At 48.0% G+C, this 14111-nt stretch overlaps 7 protein-coding genes across 7 annotated transcripts; 4 read left to right on the top strand and 3 right to left on the bottom strand.

The window, feature by feature from the left end:
- Positions 1 to 232: 232 nt before the first annotated feature.
- BDV37DRAFT_249548 (kinase-like domain-containing protein) lies at positions 233 to 2971 on the top strand. The gene is made up of 2 exons (XM_032082100.1): positions 233 to 1312; positions 1374 to 2971. Exons 1-2 carry the CDS (start codon positions 587 to 589, stop codon positions 2550 to 2552), a joined length of 1905 nt encoding a protein of 634 aa, XP_031940984.1. The 5' UTR covers positions 233 to 586; the 3' UTR covers positions 2553 to 2971.
- Positions 2972 to 3716: 745 nt separating this feature from the next.
- On the bottom strand, positions 3717 to 4125 carry BDV37DRAFT_249547 (uncharacterized protein). The gene is made up of 2 exons (XM_032082099.1): positions 3927 to 4125; positions 3717 to 3816 (listed from the first exon to the last, which is right to left on the bottom strand). Exons 1-2 carry the CDS (start codon positions 4119 to 4121, stop codon positions 3772 to 3774), a joined length of 240 nt encoding a protein of 79 aa, XP_031940983.1. The 5' UTR covers positions 4122 to 4125; the 3' UTR covers positions 3717 to 3771.
- Positions 4126 to 4430: 305 nt separating this feature from the next.
- Positions 4431 to 4946, top strand: BDV37DRAFT_283533 (uncharacterized protein; the record flags this gene model as incomplete). The annotated part of the gene is made up of 1 exon (XM_032087309.1): positions 4431 to 4946. The coding sequence occupies one exon, from the start codon at positions 4431 to 4433 to the stop codon at positions 4944 to 4946; it is 516 nt and encodes a 171-aa protein (XP_031940982.1).
- Positions 4947 to 5730: 784 nt separating this feature from the next.
- On the top strand, positions 5731 to 6470 carry BDV37DRAFT_283532 (ribonuclease P subunit p20 family protein; the record flags this gene model as incomplete). Its single annotated transcript, XM_032087308.1, has 2 exons — positions 5731 to 5806; positions 5899 to 6470. 2 exons carry the CDS (start codon positions 5731 to 5733, stop codon positions 6468 to 6470), a joined length of 648 nt encoding a protein of 215 aa, XP_031940981.1.
- A 1396-nt stretch (positions 6471 to 7866) lies between these two features.
- Positions 7867 to 10169, bottom strand: BDV37DRAFT_283531 (putative cytoplasm to vacuole targeting Vps64; the record flags this gene model as incomplete). The annotated part of the gene is made up of 2 exons (XM_032087307.1): positions 7867 to 8997; positions 9051 to 10169. 2 exons carry the CDS (start codon positions 10167 to 10169, stop codon positions 7867 to 7869), a joined length of 2250 nt encoding a protein of 749 aa, XP_031940980.1.
- An 835-nt stretch (positions 10170 to 11004) lies between these two features.
- Positions 11005 to 12268, top strand: BDV37DRAFT_249538 (MGR2/ROMO1 family protein). Its single transcript, XM_032082098.1, has 5 exons — positions 11005 to 11151; positions 11208 to 11234; positions 11296 to 11325; positions 11379 to 11469; positions 11596 to 12268. The coding sequence occupies exons 1-5, from the start codon at positions 11097 to 11099 to the stop codon at positions 11717 to 11719; spliced, it is 327 nt and encodes a 108-aa protein (XP_031940979.1). The 5' UTR covers positions 11005 to 11096; the 3' UTR covers positions 11720 to 12268.
- Positions 12269 to 12356: 88 nt separating this feature from the next.
- On the bottom strand, positions 12357 to 13989 carry BDV37DRAFT_249536 (Rer1 family protein). Its single transcript, XM_032082097.1, has 4 exons — positions 13677 to 13989; positions 13476 to 13593; positions 13091 to 13390; positions 12357 to 13025 (listed from the first exon to the last, which is right to left on the bottom strand). Exons 1-4 carry the CDS (start codon positions 13743 to 13745, stop codon positions 12946 to 12948), a joined length of 567 nt encoding a protein of 188 aa, XP_031940978.1. The 5' UTR covers positions 13746 to 13989; the 3' UTR covers positions 12357 to 12945.
- Between the last annotated feature and the right edge of the window lie 122 nt (positions 13990 to 14111).

Here is a 14111-nt window from a genome sequence, read left to right as displayed (position 1 = left end):
TATTCGACAATTTCTCCTTACTAGTAGAACACTATTGTCAAGCCCGCCAATAAGACCGCCAACAGCTCGAGGTCAACGTTCGTCAGTCAGTCTGTTCCCCGACCCGGCGGAGGCAACCGCTCACACCCATCGAGGGAGTGTCTTGATCTCCGCCACCACTATTTTACTACTACATACTACTAGTAGCAATACTAGTACTGTAGTAGTTTTACCATGAGAAATGAATAGGTAAGCAGGCGGCAGCACCCCCGTCCCGCCTTTCTCTCAGTTTGTTAAGTTCTTTCACCCTTTCCTCTACAGCGTCTTCCACCCAGACGGTGGAGCAATTCACCACCACCTGCGCCCAGTACTCCAATTCTACCGGATATTTCTCCTCTTCCAACCAAACGGAGGCACTAACGTTGCCTTCGGTTCGTCTTGGACCTTCTTGATATTCTCTATATCTTTTCTTACTCTTCATCCGTTATACCTCATCTCTCGAATTATTTATATTATATTCCTATTCGCTTTCCTTGCCCGTCACCACCCAACCAAACCTCACTGACGTTCCACTCCAAGAACCAGCTCAACTTTTACAGCATCCAGTATGTACTGGCTTTATTGTTTGCTTTTCCCATTGGCGTGTTTATTCTTGCTCCTTTCATGGAATTCGCGACGTATCAAGGATGGCCCTGGTCCCCAACCCAGCTCCCCAAAACGATTTCCCGAGGCCGTGAGTCCACCCATGTCCCGCGAAGGGTCTCACTCCAGCCAACACTCGTTTCCCATTTTATCTTCGACGTTGGACCGGATACGAGAATGCATAATCAAACTTGCGTTTATTCCGCGAAGTTTTATCGATGCCGAGATCAACGAAAAGGCCGTGCAAGACATACTAGCTGAGAAAAGAATCGATAGTCGAGTCCCAAGAGCCAAGCTGGCAGAGAAGATTGTCCAACGAGCTCAAAAGTTATTCACAATTCTGGTCATGTCAAAAAAGGTGGACCATATAGATACCTTCATGGACCGAGGGATACAAGATAGCAATCTCCCATTCAAATTGGACGGGAACGTCTTGCGAACCAGTCAAGGCCACGAGGTCCCGGTACCAGAAGATTGGGACTATGAAGACCTGGAAGCATTAGAATCAAAGCAGTGGCGTGTGCTCGTGCCGGTCTTTCGCCAAGGTGTTCATTACGATTTTCCAGAGCAGCAGAAGTTTCCTTTTGTGGGGAAAGAATCTGCGAAGTCTACTGAAGGTGGGTACGGAAGAGTCTCCTGTGAACGCATCCATGCCGACCATCACAACTTCTGTGAACCCCCTGACAGTAAGGTGAGTGATAGCGACGCATACATCTGGGCGACGCTGCATCCTGGTTGCTAACCCAAGGTAGAGCCAAGGGTGTAGAGTTGCAGTCAAGAAACTCATCCGGCAAGATATAACTCTGTTCCAGAGAGAAAAAGAATTCCTTGAGGCCCTGGGTTCAGCTGATCCCCATCCACACCTGATCAATCTTTTATGCACCTATAGCTTCCTGGGAGATAACCACCTGGTGTTCCCTTGGGCGGACGAGAACCTTCGAGAATACTGGAAGCGGACTAAGCTACCCCAGTGGAACAGCCAGAATATCCTGTGGTGGATCAAGCAGGTGGTCGGAATCGCGAGTGGATTATCTGTGATACACAAGCTACCCCAGGCGGGTAAAACATCTAGTAAGACGCTTTATGGACGACATGGTGATCTGAAACCTGAGAACATCATATGGTTCAAGAAGCGTCCTGGGTGCACAGATCAAAACGGTATACTCATGATTGCCGATCTAGGGCTAGCGAAACTTCACCGATTTGAGTCCAAGTCGAATGATCTAGATGCAGCCTTCCCTCAGACCTATTCACCTCCTCGCCGTCCTGGAGAGTTCATAAACCGAGCCTTCGACATCTGGGGTCTCGGGTGTCTATATTTGGAGCTCGCTACCTACATCATATGCGGGGAGAAGGCCATCGGAGAATTTGCAGAACTTCGGGGATCCGACGACCCCAACTACATTATCAATACAGATTGCTTCTACAGCGTAGATCAAACAAGAGTCCGTCCATCTATAGATGCATGGGTGAGGAGGTTGAAGACGAGCCCACGGTGCTCCCCCGTGTTTTCTGACTTGCTGGATTTGATCATGTCTCGCATGATCCGCATTGAATCGCGCGAGCGAAGCAGCGCTCAAACAGTCTACCGGAAATTGGACAAGATGTACAAAAAGGCTAAATCAGACCCGCAATACCTTCTGGGTAGTTACGAGATGTTGCCGCAGCAGGAGTTGGATGACTCCCAGGAACCCACCCTCGAAGCATCACCTTCTGCTCAAAATGTGTCTCACGGCTCCAGCTCGACCTACTTCACCTCCAAAGCACACGGTCTAGGTGACGCTGTCCACAATGCGCGACCCCTGCGCTTGAACAAGTTCGGTCCCGATCTGCAGTCCAAACTGGTTGTTGACAGTGATGATTCGTGGTCCATGAGTGATTTGGGCCTGCCAAGGAGCAGGGGGACATGGCCCCAAGTCGGCAGCAGTTGACCCTGCTGTAGTCAGCTTTGCTCCTATCAAGATGGGTAATCATTGTTTTGGATTTAACTACCCTTGGTGCCTTTTCTTTATTCCCTCTTTCTTTCTAAATCCATCTTGATTATGCTTGGGTCAGATGTAGAAGAACTATATGTGTGTATTATCTTTGACATGGGCGTATATTTGTGGATAATTATATGTTTGGGGGGCTTTGATGGTGTTGGCAAATGTATCATTGGGAATGGAGAACTATAGACCAGACATGATGAAGTCGACGATCGTTATCAGACATGTCACTAGCAATCATATCTTCGTGAATTTCCACGAAATGTTTATGTCAGAATGTGGGTTCGGCAAGGCAGGATACGGGTCAAGCTGTATAAAAATAGATAGATAGACAATTCGTAACTCGAAGAGCTACAACAGGACCGGGCCCTAGGGATAACGGCGGTGGAAGTTAGCGGCAAGTTGGCGGGCCTTCGGCGGGGTTCCTCTAGGACACAGGGTTCTGGTATCGCGCCATACTTCTTAACCCACGACATAGCAGCGTGCAGGGCATCTGTTCTTGATATATGATGAAATTAGACATTTTACTGGGATAACCCTAGTCCAGGGCTAATATTACAAATTACCCTTAACTTTCCTGATCCGATATATGCTAGGGTCTGTTATACTATTGGTGGTGTACTGTTCAGAAGCCTTCAATTTTAATTATTCACAAGGCTTCCCAAGCATACTTCCGGTTTCAGTGCATCTTCACTCAAAAGGAACGAGGTATTCTGTCCATTCTCCAGGAGCACTCACTGAGGGATAATCACCTAGTACTGAAAACCCACCCTTCTCCATCGCGAACAATAAACGAGGGGCGATCGACCTGACTACTGTTGTCGCATACACATAACGATCTGAGATCGATCATATTGATTGATTACGCCATCTGAGACAATCATGAGGGCAGAGCATGATGATCGACTCCGCACACTGTTGTCTATCATCGAGTTAAGCCTGAGAGCAGCCGATGCACAAGCCACATATCTTCCAAAGATGGCAAGACACGCAAACTTGACATACTTGACCTCCACAGAATCGATGTTTAATCTTTCAGTGGCGTCATAGAAATGCTCCAGTATGCCAAAATGATTGGTAATGAGACGTCTGGCTAGTCGTACCGTTCATGTGCCACCCGTGAATAATGCTCGTGTTATGGCTTTAGATTATAATTTATCGGGGATCATGTGGAGAAGGATGGTAAACATATGGGGGAGCGCATGTTCAGGTAGGTTTGAGGGACCTAGTCGGTACTATGGTACATCCAGGGACCAGACGCGTGGCTCAATGCCCTCTCGGGCTGATAGATGACGTGCAAAATATTGCTTATATACACAGGAGAACAACATTAACGAATCTTGGGAGCTTTACTGCTACCTTCCCAATATGACGTATTGTCTCTGAGGGGTTCTCGGTCGCTTCAATGTTATCGGAGAAGCTAGTCTGTCGCCACATTTGACGTTGATACGTGAAACTACACCGAATAAACCCAGCCAACAAGAACAGCATATCAACGAACATCATTGCTACCATGAGCATCTCAACCTGTGGTTGGCCATATCTGGTTTTGGCTGGCAAAGATCCCGCGAATGACAGAAGACACACCGCAGCTCAACCATGGTTTCGAAGCTCTCTGACCCATTTTTTTCCCTGGAGTCTAGGAGGATGCATGTCCGATCAAACATCCAGGTATTTCCCGTCCGGGTAACAGCGTACAGGTCAATTGACTTTGAATCATAGATGTTATGTCCATTCATTTAAAAGTCCTGACAGCCCCCTTGGGCTTAAAAAACCACCATCTATGTGAATGACAAGTCAGCTAGAAGCACAATCCTCCCGATCATGGCAATAGCAACAGCAGAACTTAAACAATCTGTTAATTTCTTCCGACAAGCCTCGCGTGTCAGTGTACCTGGCCGATCATCTCTGGCTGCGATTTCACATGGGAAGCTACAGAAAGAGTCCTTCTCTCCTACCCCCGATCTCCGTCGCTGTCTGGGCCACCACGGCGTCTACCGCAAGTGTGTACAAGCCGCTCAAGAAGCCGCAAGCCAGCCCGTCCATGCATCCTGTGGTGTAAACAGCAGCAAAGCTACTACCATTCCGGGCAACGCAACAAAGCATATATCCACGCCTCCTCCTATCCGATCCCAGATTACCCAAGCCATCAAGGCAATGACCCAACGCCGACATGTCAGTGCATGTATCAAGCCTGAGAACGATGTGATCCGGATACCAGCGCATGCCTCTCCCCGGAAAAGAGACATAGCCGGTAGCTTGCAGTACAGAGTTAAATTACTCTTAAACCGAAGATCATTGCCCGAAGAGCGATATCTGTGGCACAATGCTGCGGGCTGATGCACAAGATCATCTTATCATGCATGATTATCATCGGCCACGTTTATCGATCCTTTCTCCAATTGCAGGGACAATTCTCTCACCTCACTGATCCCATCAGGGATGGGGCAGTTGGGTCTTTTACCATACAGATCTATAATTTTACCGAGACGCTCAACTTGCTACGACGGTTATGATTAATGAATCGGGTTTGCATGTGCATTGTCACGATGTTTTTGTCACGATGAACGTGCAGTAGGATACATCCCATGAAAACAAATCATCTTCCAAGATAATGAAGTTTTTCCTGGCCATTCAAGTCAAAACATGGTGACAATAAGTAAAATGTAAAGAAATGACAAAACATCGACAGAGAGCTATATAAAACCTTAGAAATGATATTTATAGCAGTCTTAAGTTGACCTTTTCATGATTCTTCTTCCAACTATTCAACGACCAGTAAATACCACATCCTAATCCACGTAACAATCGAGATTACAACATCCACAAGAATAATTCCAAATAAAAAGATGGCCCTAACCAATGACCTCACTCTTACTTCAAAACGTAAAAGCCATGCAAACCAAACAAACACATCCAAACGCGGACTAGTTTTATCGCAAACCAATTCCTATCTATCTAAACTCTAAACTCCAACGAACAAATTCGCGATTACTACGACGATACAAACCTCGTTAGCATATAATATACCTTGATCTCTTCACTCTTCATCTTGTCTCCTTCTCAGGGTCCTCTACCCCGAAAAACAACAAAAAAAAAACATCAACCAAAAAAATCCCTCAAAATGCCCACCACCCAACCTCTACGCAACGCCCTCACCTTCGAAAAAAAGAACCATGACATGCTCAAGCTCCCCAAACGTGCGTCAGACCCCAATCGCCCCTCCAAAAGGAAATTAAGAAAAGACAAAACCAAACCAAACCAAACCCAAAACTAACACCCTAAACCACAGACGCCGGAATCCAAAAACGCCCCATACCCCACGCCCCAATAGCATCCCCGTACGCCGGCTCCAGTGTCCCCAAGATCGTCTACATATCTACCAACACGCCGTTCATGAGCGCTGTTAAACGCGTCCAGAAATTCCTCCAGCAGGCTGAGAAGCGCGCGACCGCGTCCGTGAACCTATCGAGCTCCAAGAAGCGGGACCGGGAGAGACTGGCGCAGATTGCGCGCGGGAGTGAGGCGTTGAAGAAGGAGGAGGTGTTTGTTAAGGCGACGGGGCGGGCGATTGAGAAGGCGCTGCGGGTGGGGAAATGGTTTGAGGAGAGGGAGAGTGAGTATACGGTGCGTGTTGAGACGGGGAGTGTGCTTGTTGTTGATGATGTTGTTGAGGATGAGGGGAGGAAGAGGAGTTTGGAGGAGAAGGTGAAGGGTGGTGGTGGTGGTACTTCGCAGGGTTCGGAGTCTAGGGCGAAGAAGCAGAGGCGGGCGGCTAGTGCTTTGGCGGCTGCAGAGGAGGAGTTGCCTGAGACGAGGACGCGGTGGGTGAATAAGGTGGAGGTTTCGATTGCCTTTAAATGAAAGGTATGCGTGAGCTCTGGGAAGAAGTTTTGGACTTGATGGTCGACTGAGTATCAAGATGAGAGAGAGCAGCTGCTGGGGATAGCGCCGGTCAGTGCTCATGCGATGTTATGGTTCGGAATGTGCGTGGAGAACAGGCCTCCTTTTACGCCAAACGCGAGAACCGGGTTAAATGCCATCCGTCGTGGTACAGCTCCTTTGCTGATATGCCGCTTGATGTTCGATATTGTTGAGGTAGACGACCGCAGAGTTGTATACACTGACAGGCGTCACAACGGGCAACAGACCGCCTGAACCTCTTGTGGAAGCAGTCTTCTTCGGGGATTTCAAGGGGGAGGGAAGGAAGATCTACCAAGCGCGAAGACACTCGCGTCTATAGGCTTTTGTCTATATACTTACGTTTGGGACATATTCAATGCACATGAACAATTGTGTGTTGAGATGTGCCACTTGCCGAGTTAGCGGATTTGAAGAAACTAGAAAATCCAGCGTTTCAAGAACAGAAAACGTGTTGCGGAACGAGGTGGTCTAGAATAACTCCATACCAATCTCAAAACTAAATGCCATGACTTTTCGCATGCTCACGCTGAAACTGGAAGCTAGACGCAACACCCCGAGACAATGCATCTCGGAGTAGTTTAGTACACACAGCTACATCAGATATATACAACCTGGACAGAGAGTCAAGGGAGGTGATATCTTGCATATCAACGCTTCTAGAGTTGCCTTCTCTCGATCTTTTCAATCCAAAAGAAATTGTTTCCGTGAACCACGCATCGTTCAAATGATAATACGGCTGAACTCAGCCGAACGAGAATAGGACATCGGTAAATGGTACCTCGAAGGCTGGAGTGAGGGGATGATGGGAAAACATATCGATAATCATTCGTCGCTTTGCTTAACACTGGAACTGCCAAGGGAAGTGATGCTGCTATGATAGACTAATACACAAAGGCGGGTGAGCCTTATATGACTTGCTTCTGCCCATGAAGAAGGAAACATTAACGTAGAGTGAAAACCAAGAAGAAAGAAACGGAAACCTGCTGCTGCCAGAAGATCGTAACTGGAACAACACGCAGTACAGGAAAGATATATGAGAATGAACAGCAGATGACAAGAGAGGGTCATGCAAGTTATGCAATCTGATAACTGCCGATAAAAGCGGAAATGGGAGGAGAAAAGATAAAGATTACACCAAGCTGAGCGAATACTCTTTTGAGCATCCGCAGAATACATGAAAACACAATGATATCAAATGCGAAAATCGAAGCGAAGTGGGAGGGAAAAAGAAATGGAACGAGTGGTCAAAGAGTGTGAAGCATCCAAGAGTCGACCTCTGGAAGTTCTTTTGTAGAGCAAGGTTGGGGCCTTTGCTTTGAAACAAATACAAGGACAATCATTTGTCCATTTTCTGCCATCCATTCAGATAGGCCATTAGCCCTACACCTAGAAGAACGACCCCAAGCATCGACGCGTATGGGCTAGAGTGCTGCAAGACATCATGTTTGTGAGGCGGCGTTGCAAACGTCGTATCGGAGATTTCAGTCTCCTTGGATAGGGGCGATGTTCCAGTGCACTCTGGCTCCATCTCACTATTTGCGTCTGGGTAGTTCTTCACCTCATCTGCACTAGACGAACCGGAGCGATTGGTTGCATCCTGTGCCTGAGTCCTTGACTCATTGTTTGCCACGGTGCGCTCTTCACGCTCTCGTCTTAGAGTCTCTATCATCTCTGCTAACGACTTTCTGGTCTCAGCCGTTTCACTCTCAGCCTTTTCAGCACGGTCCCTAAACACCGTGATTTGCTTCCTCATTTCTTCCATTTCTTCCATCATCGCCTCAAGGCGCTGCTGCAAATCATTATTGTTTGCGGTCACCGACTTCTCCTCTGAGATAGAATCTTCCAAGCTAGGTTCAGACAACACACCATTTACTAGCGGCTCTGCAGGGCCTAACTGTTCTGCAGAAGTCTCTTGAATGTTGACGGTATGAGAACCAGAGATAGTGTGGTTTGCAACTATTTCGTTATCCTTAGCCCTCATCTCGAGACTTCTGGCCTTTTCTTCTGCAGATTGCCGTGCATTCCGTTCTTCAAGTAAAAGGCTCTCTAGCTCTTTCACACGAGCACCCTGGCTGTCGAGCTCTCTTTTAGCTGACGACAGAGCTTCAATCAGCGATAGAATTTGACTTGATTCACGAGAGACAGGTGAGCTTGTGGCTCCAAGCTTCGGTTTCTCTGTATCAGATCGCTTAAGAGGAGAAGTAACGTCAGTGCCATTGCGTGGCAAGGCATCGGGCTTTTCAGGTAGAGGTTGCTGTGGAGGTGGGGCGGGAGGGTCAGAAAAGCGAGAGAAAGAATCAAGCCGAGGCATCTTGGGCCTGCCATTGACTTGACGGGACGAAGTGCTATCTGCAGGCGAGCTCTTCATTCGTTCTTTCTCAGGATGGCCTGATTTCGTAAGATTAGTCAAGAATTCGTCCGTTTGACGTAGATCTTGTGACTGCTGTTTGGCCTGTTTCATTTCGCTCTATAGAGGGTTAGGAGGCAATTGGAATGGAAATCAGATATCATGGCACATACCGTAAGTCTTTTAACAACTTGTTCAATAGATATAGGAGAGTTCCAGTAATTCATTTGCCGCTGTTGTTGTAGCGCATTGAACTGACTGCTGGCTGTGCTCTGTACACTCCGGTTGCTCAGCGAGCTCCCGGATCGCCCTCGCATGTGTGATAGAGGCTGGCTAAGGGGGGAAGGTAGAAGACCTCCTCCTGAGGCAGGGTCCAGATCTCCAAGTGTGAGATCAAGAATATTCGGCATGGTGCCATAAACCCCAGCATATTCCACTTTGCAACAGACCTTGTGATGTACAACCGTTGTCTGATCTTCGCTAATGATATCGATTCCCAGTTCCAGCTGGTCATTTTCACGGAGCTCATGCGGCTCTGACTCGCGGTTTTCTGGAGACAACCGTGTTCCGTTAACAAACGTGCCATTCGACGATTTCACATCACGAATGAAGATTCGCCCGCCTTTTTCAGCCCAAACTTCGGCATGTTGTCGACTGAGCACCTTGGAATCGAAAAATCCATTCGCTGGGGTAGGCACTGTTTTTGCATTCGTTTGCCGGCCAATTCGAACCGTTTCCGGGAAATAAGGCACATTAATCTGCTTCTTTTCAAATGTACCATTGAGCGGCACCAGCGTCAAAATCGCGGGCGGTTCTCCCGAAGGCGCGCTCCCTGCGCGGACGCCATTTTGTTGGGGTTGGAGCATATGTTGAGATGGAACAATGGAAGGCTGGTGATGGATAGCGGACATAGCCGATGAGGCAGTGGGACCGGAGGAAAATGCGGGCATTGCTTGAGAGCGTGCGTTGCTCACGCCGGATACTGGTTCTGACTTAGAGCTAGGCCACAGACTGCGCGAAGGTTTCTTTTTAGACGACCAAGTGGCTGATTCAGGGTTGTGGCTTTGACCGGCATTAGTATTCTGCGGAGTTGATGTCACGGTTGACGTGGACGAAGTAGATCCCAGAGAAGAAGAGGAATTCGATCTTTGAATGGTCTTCCGTGGCATAAACATGCGTGAAACTTCGTCCCCGTTCATTGAAGACAGAGCACCTTGTCCTCCGTTACCAGGTTCGTACCATCCCAAGCGAGGCCCCGATTGCACACTAGGTGGTGATGCCACAGCAGTCATGGAGAAGGATACCGGCGATAGTCCGTAGGTGAGACTATTGTTTCAGGGATACCTTATCTCATAGGCGCTGGGTGAAAAAAGTAGAAAACCGCGAACACTCAACCGTCTAAGTATACAACTCGAATACCAATCGTCGGAAATTCACCGATAATTTTGTTTTGCGACAGTCTCTAAAGCCAAATCGCAGTTAAGGGATGTGTGGTGCGCCAATAACCCGTATTCCGTATTCCCACCAACTGTTATCGAGGGTCACGTTAGTATCAAGCCGCAGTCGTCAAATTAAACAGCAATCCGGTTCCTCGCGAGGGGGAAGCGACACAAAGAAATAAAAAGGGTCCAGACCACAGGGGTACAGAAGACAGGAGAGGCTTACCTCCGTAGTACAAATGCTGACGATCAAAATAATGTGGAGTTCGGATGCAAAGCAATGGGTGCTTCAGACCAAGGAGGCGTGGAGGCTTGGCCTAGTCCGCACAGCGACCGGTAAAAACGCCGTCCAAAGGGGAAAAGAAAGCAGCACGAGACGGTAATACCGCCTTGCACAGGCTTGTAAGCCGCCAAAAGCGTAATAACTCGATGCAGAGGATTATAGCAGATCGAAAACCAAGTCGCATGGGCAACGGTTGAGAGGGTCAGCTCACGGATCCCTAACGCCTCAGGCTTCAATCACGTGAAAACCACACGTGCAGATTATCTAAGCGGGTCTTCGCCTCGATCCTCGACGGTCATGATTTCCCTAAGCGGAAGGCGGTGTCACGTGTCACCGGCGGAATAACCCCGGTTTTGGTGGTCCAACCGTTGGAGCTTTCCACCTCTATAAGCCTTTCTGAAAGAAGGAGAAAAGAACTGCAGTTTGCCTGCAAGTTCCTCGTCGATTTATCTTTATTTCCTTAGAATATCCCTGGCTCAGCCCCCCTCGCTTTCAACATGCCCGTCGTTGCAGGACCTCCTCAGGCCCACGGCCCCTCTACTTTCGACAAGAGTAGGTTCTTCCTCTGAAGCAACAGAATAACTTGGTTTGACTGACCTTCTTTAAAGTGAAGATGGGTGCTATGATGGGATCAAGTAAGGCATAATCTAGATACGCTTGTCACATTGGACGAGTTTGTTAACAGTGTCTCTCCAGCTGTTGGCGGTATCATGGGCTTCATCATCGGTTCGTTGTTTTCTATATAGTGAGTCTTAGTAGGCTTGCTAATGATACATCAGGAACTGTCACTATCTTCCAATATGGTGCCGGACCCAACGGTGTTATGCGGACCTTGGGTAAATACATGCTTGGCTCTGGGGCGACTTTCGGGTACGTTTATACCTCCGAATTCCTATGGGTGTAGTTTATCTATCAAACACAACATGTGCATCTCTTCCAGTTTCGACCATACAGTGAAGGATACCTTGCTAACCCCTCTTCTTCGTTATCGAGCAGTCTCTTCATGTCCATTGGCAGCGTCATCCGTACCGAAGGACCTCACAACGATGCTTGGCTTCGCGCTCGGGGTCCCCCGATGATGCTTCCTCGCCAAAGCCCTCTGCGGCCCATGCGCCAGTAGACGCACAGTCAACGATTTATGCGCAGCGGTTGAACGGTGGGAATGTGAAACTTCCCGCGGGTTATCTGTACAATAGTTATTATCCTGATGAACAATTTGTATGGCCCACGGGTCAACAGTTAATGCAGGAGAGCGGTTGGAAAGAGGCAGGGGTGATCTCTGCATAATGTACATACAGTCTGGGCATCGGGACGGACTGAAAACATTTTTGGCCCGGTGACAGGATGTCTCTTGGCGTTACAACAAAGCTAACCGGTTAATGAAGGATGGTCATGAGCAAACGACCTGAAGAATGAGGTAGTAGATTGACTCAAAAATCTCACTATAGGACTAGCAGAGTCGGTTCCTACAGGCCCAATCAACGGGGAGTAGGGCGATCTTCAAGATGACCAAGCCGCTCGCTATACACAGTTCAGTAGCGTAACCTAACGGCAGTCTAGCTTTCATGTTGGCCATACACCGTAGATCCTGAGCGGCGTATATTATGAGCTTGCCGAATGGGGAATCAAGTTAAGGGTAGGTTATAAATATCCGAGGCATTGATATTACGTTGTGTTTAGCTGTCCAGAGTTATATTATGTGATCCGTACGAACATCTTGCACTAGATTAAACTTGAAAGTAGATTCTTGACCAGAAAGACAAACGAGCTTGTGTGGATCAGCCGGAGTTTTTTCTGCATGTTGCCTGAGATAGTCGCCTGAAGGTACCTTTAAAAAAGAATTAAAATTAAAATGGATATTCGAAGGGAGAGATCATTTCTTTGTATGCTGGGTCAAGTAGACTCGTTGCAGGACATGACTGCTCATCGTGGCTGTGGCGTATCTGGACTGTTGTATATATGATAGTAGATAGGAACAAGCAGCATCTCGGTCTATTGGTGCACAATTATACTACAGACACAATCTAGAGTCACATGCGTATAATAAATGTTTTAAAAACATGGAAAGGAAGGAGAAGAAAAAAGCAGACTATAACTCTGTACATGAAAACATCAGTTCATGAGGGCGATCACATGAACAGTCGATCGTCAATAATTAATATCAGGACCCTCTTCCTTTCTTTTCCAATCCGCTTTTTGGCTTGGTCAAGATCACGTTAATCATGTCAAGAATAGACGAGTTAAAGAGGGAGACGAGCTGGAAAACCATGCAGAAGCCAGGTCTGCATTGCCCCGCTCAGTTGAACACGAGAATCATTATCGGGAGACGGACTATGTATTCCCAATTTATGACCGACCGTACTTAGTCTTGCCGAAAGAGAAAGGCACGTAGCGGTACTTGATCATATGCTGGATCTGTCGGCGCACTGCACACAATCACTGGATTAGTACCGCGAAACAAACCCGTGCAAATTTCCGTGGGGAGACTCACTGGTCAAAACAAACAGAATAATCCAGTACACAACGAGCACAGGCCAGAACACAGGGATATCAAAGACGCTGAACCAGCTGCAGACAAACCCAATGGCGATGGCGCGGGTGGCGCTCTCCCAGAATTTGAACTCGGGAAGACGGCGGATGAACGGACGGAACTCGTCATCCTGCTTGGTGGGGAGGGACGCAGCTGCGTCGCCATCCTCGAGACCTTCGTCTTGAGTGAGAGAGGGGTCGAACTTGGGTTGAAGGAAGAGAAGGAAGAGGTTCAGAAGGTAGATGCCGAGAGTGTAGGCGACTATTGGGTAATGTATCGTTAGCGCATGCTTTCTATGATGGGTCGTCTATTTTGTAAAAGAGGTGAAATCGGGTATTGTCCGTACCGATGTACCAGCCCTGAGCTAGGATGATCCTCAGGAAGAAGATGATGAGAAGGACAACGGTGCCGATCCAGCGGTAGGCAGTGAACGGTGTCGAGGCATCGAGAAGTGTTTGATATTTCTTGGAACTGTTAGTGACGTTCTTCGATCATCGGCCATGTCTTGCGCCGATTCAAGACATCTGTATCTGGGAATTGAACGTACTCTGGCGAGCTTCGACGTCTGCGCAGTCACCGCGGTGAACGGAGTCTGCTCGGGCTCAGGGACATCCATGGCGTAAACAAGGAAAAGGTGGGGGAGAAAAAATTGATAGAAGACAACGGAAATATTTCAAAAGCCTCTGATATTCGTACTACTCATGCACGATATGATTCCTCGGAAGAAAACCAATCGTCTGTGGTCCGGAGACTGAGAGGAGGCGCGAACTTATCTACACACTGGAGAAATGCGTGGATATCTGTTTCAGGCGCAGGAAACTTGTCCACTGCGCTTGTCAGCTAAACCGCTTTCGGAATTCCAGCCACTGGAAGGCGGTACAATTACGCTAGCCTGGATTTGTTCCTTGCTTACTCAGAGATTATTTAAGACAGGTACCCATCAGTTCACGTGCGCGCATTGCCTCGGAGGAACGGTTCGCTT

The sequence above is a fragment of the Aspergillus pseudonomiae genome (assembly GCF_009193645.1).
Source record: "Aspergillus pseudonomiae strain CBS 119388 unplaced genomic scaffold BDV37scaffold_37, whole genome shotgun sequence".
Lineage (NCBI taxonomy): Eukaryota > Fungi > Ascomycota > Eurotiomycetes > Eurotiales > Aspergillaceae > Aspergillus > Aspergillus pseudonomiae.
The sequence above is the reverse complement of the archived record's forward strand: the minus strand, read 5'-3'. Positions and strand labels throughout refer to the sequence as shown.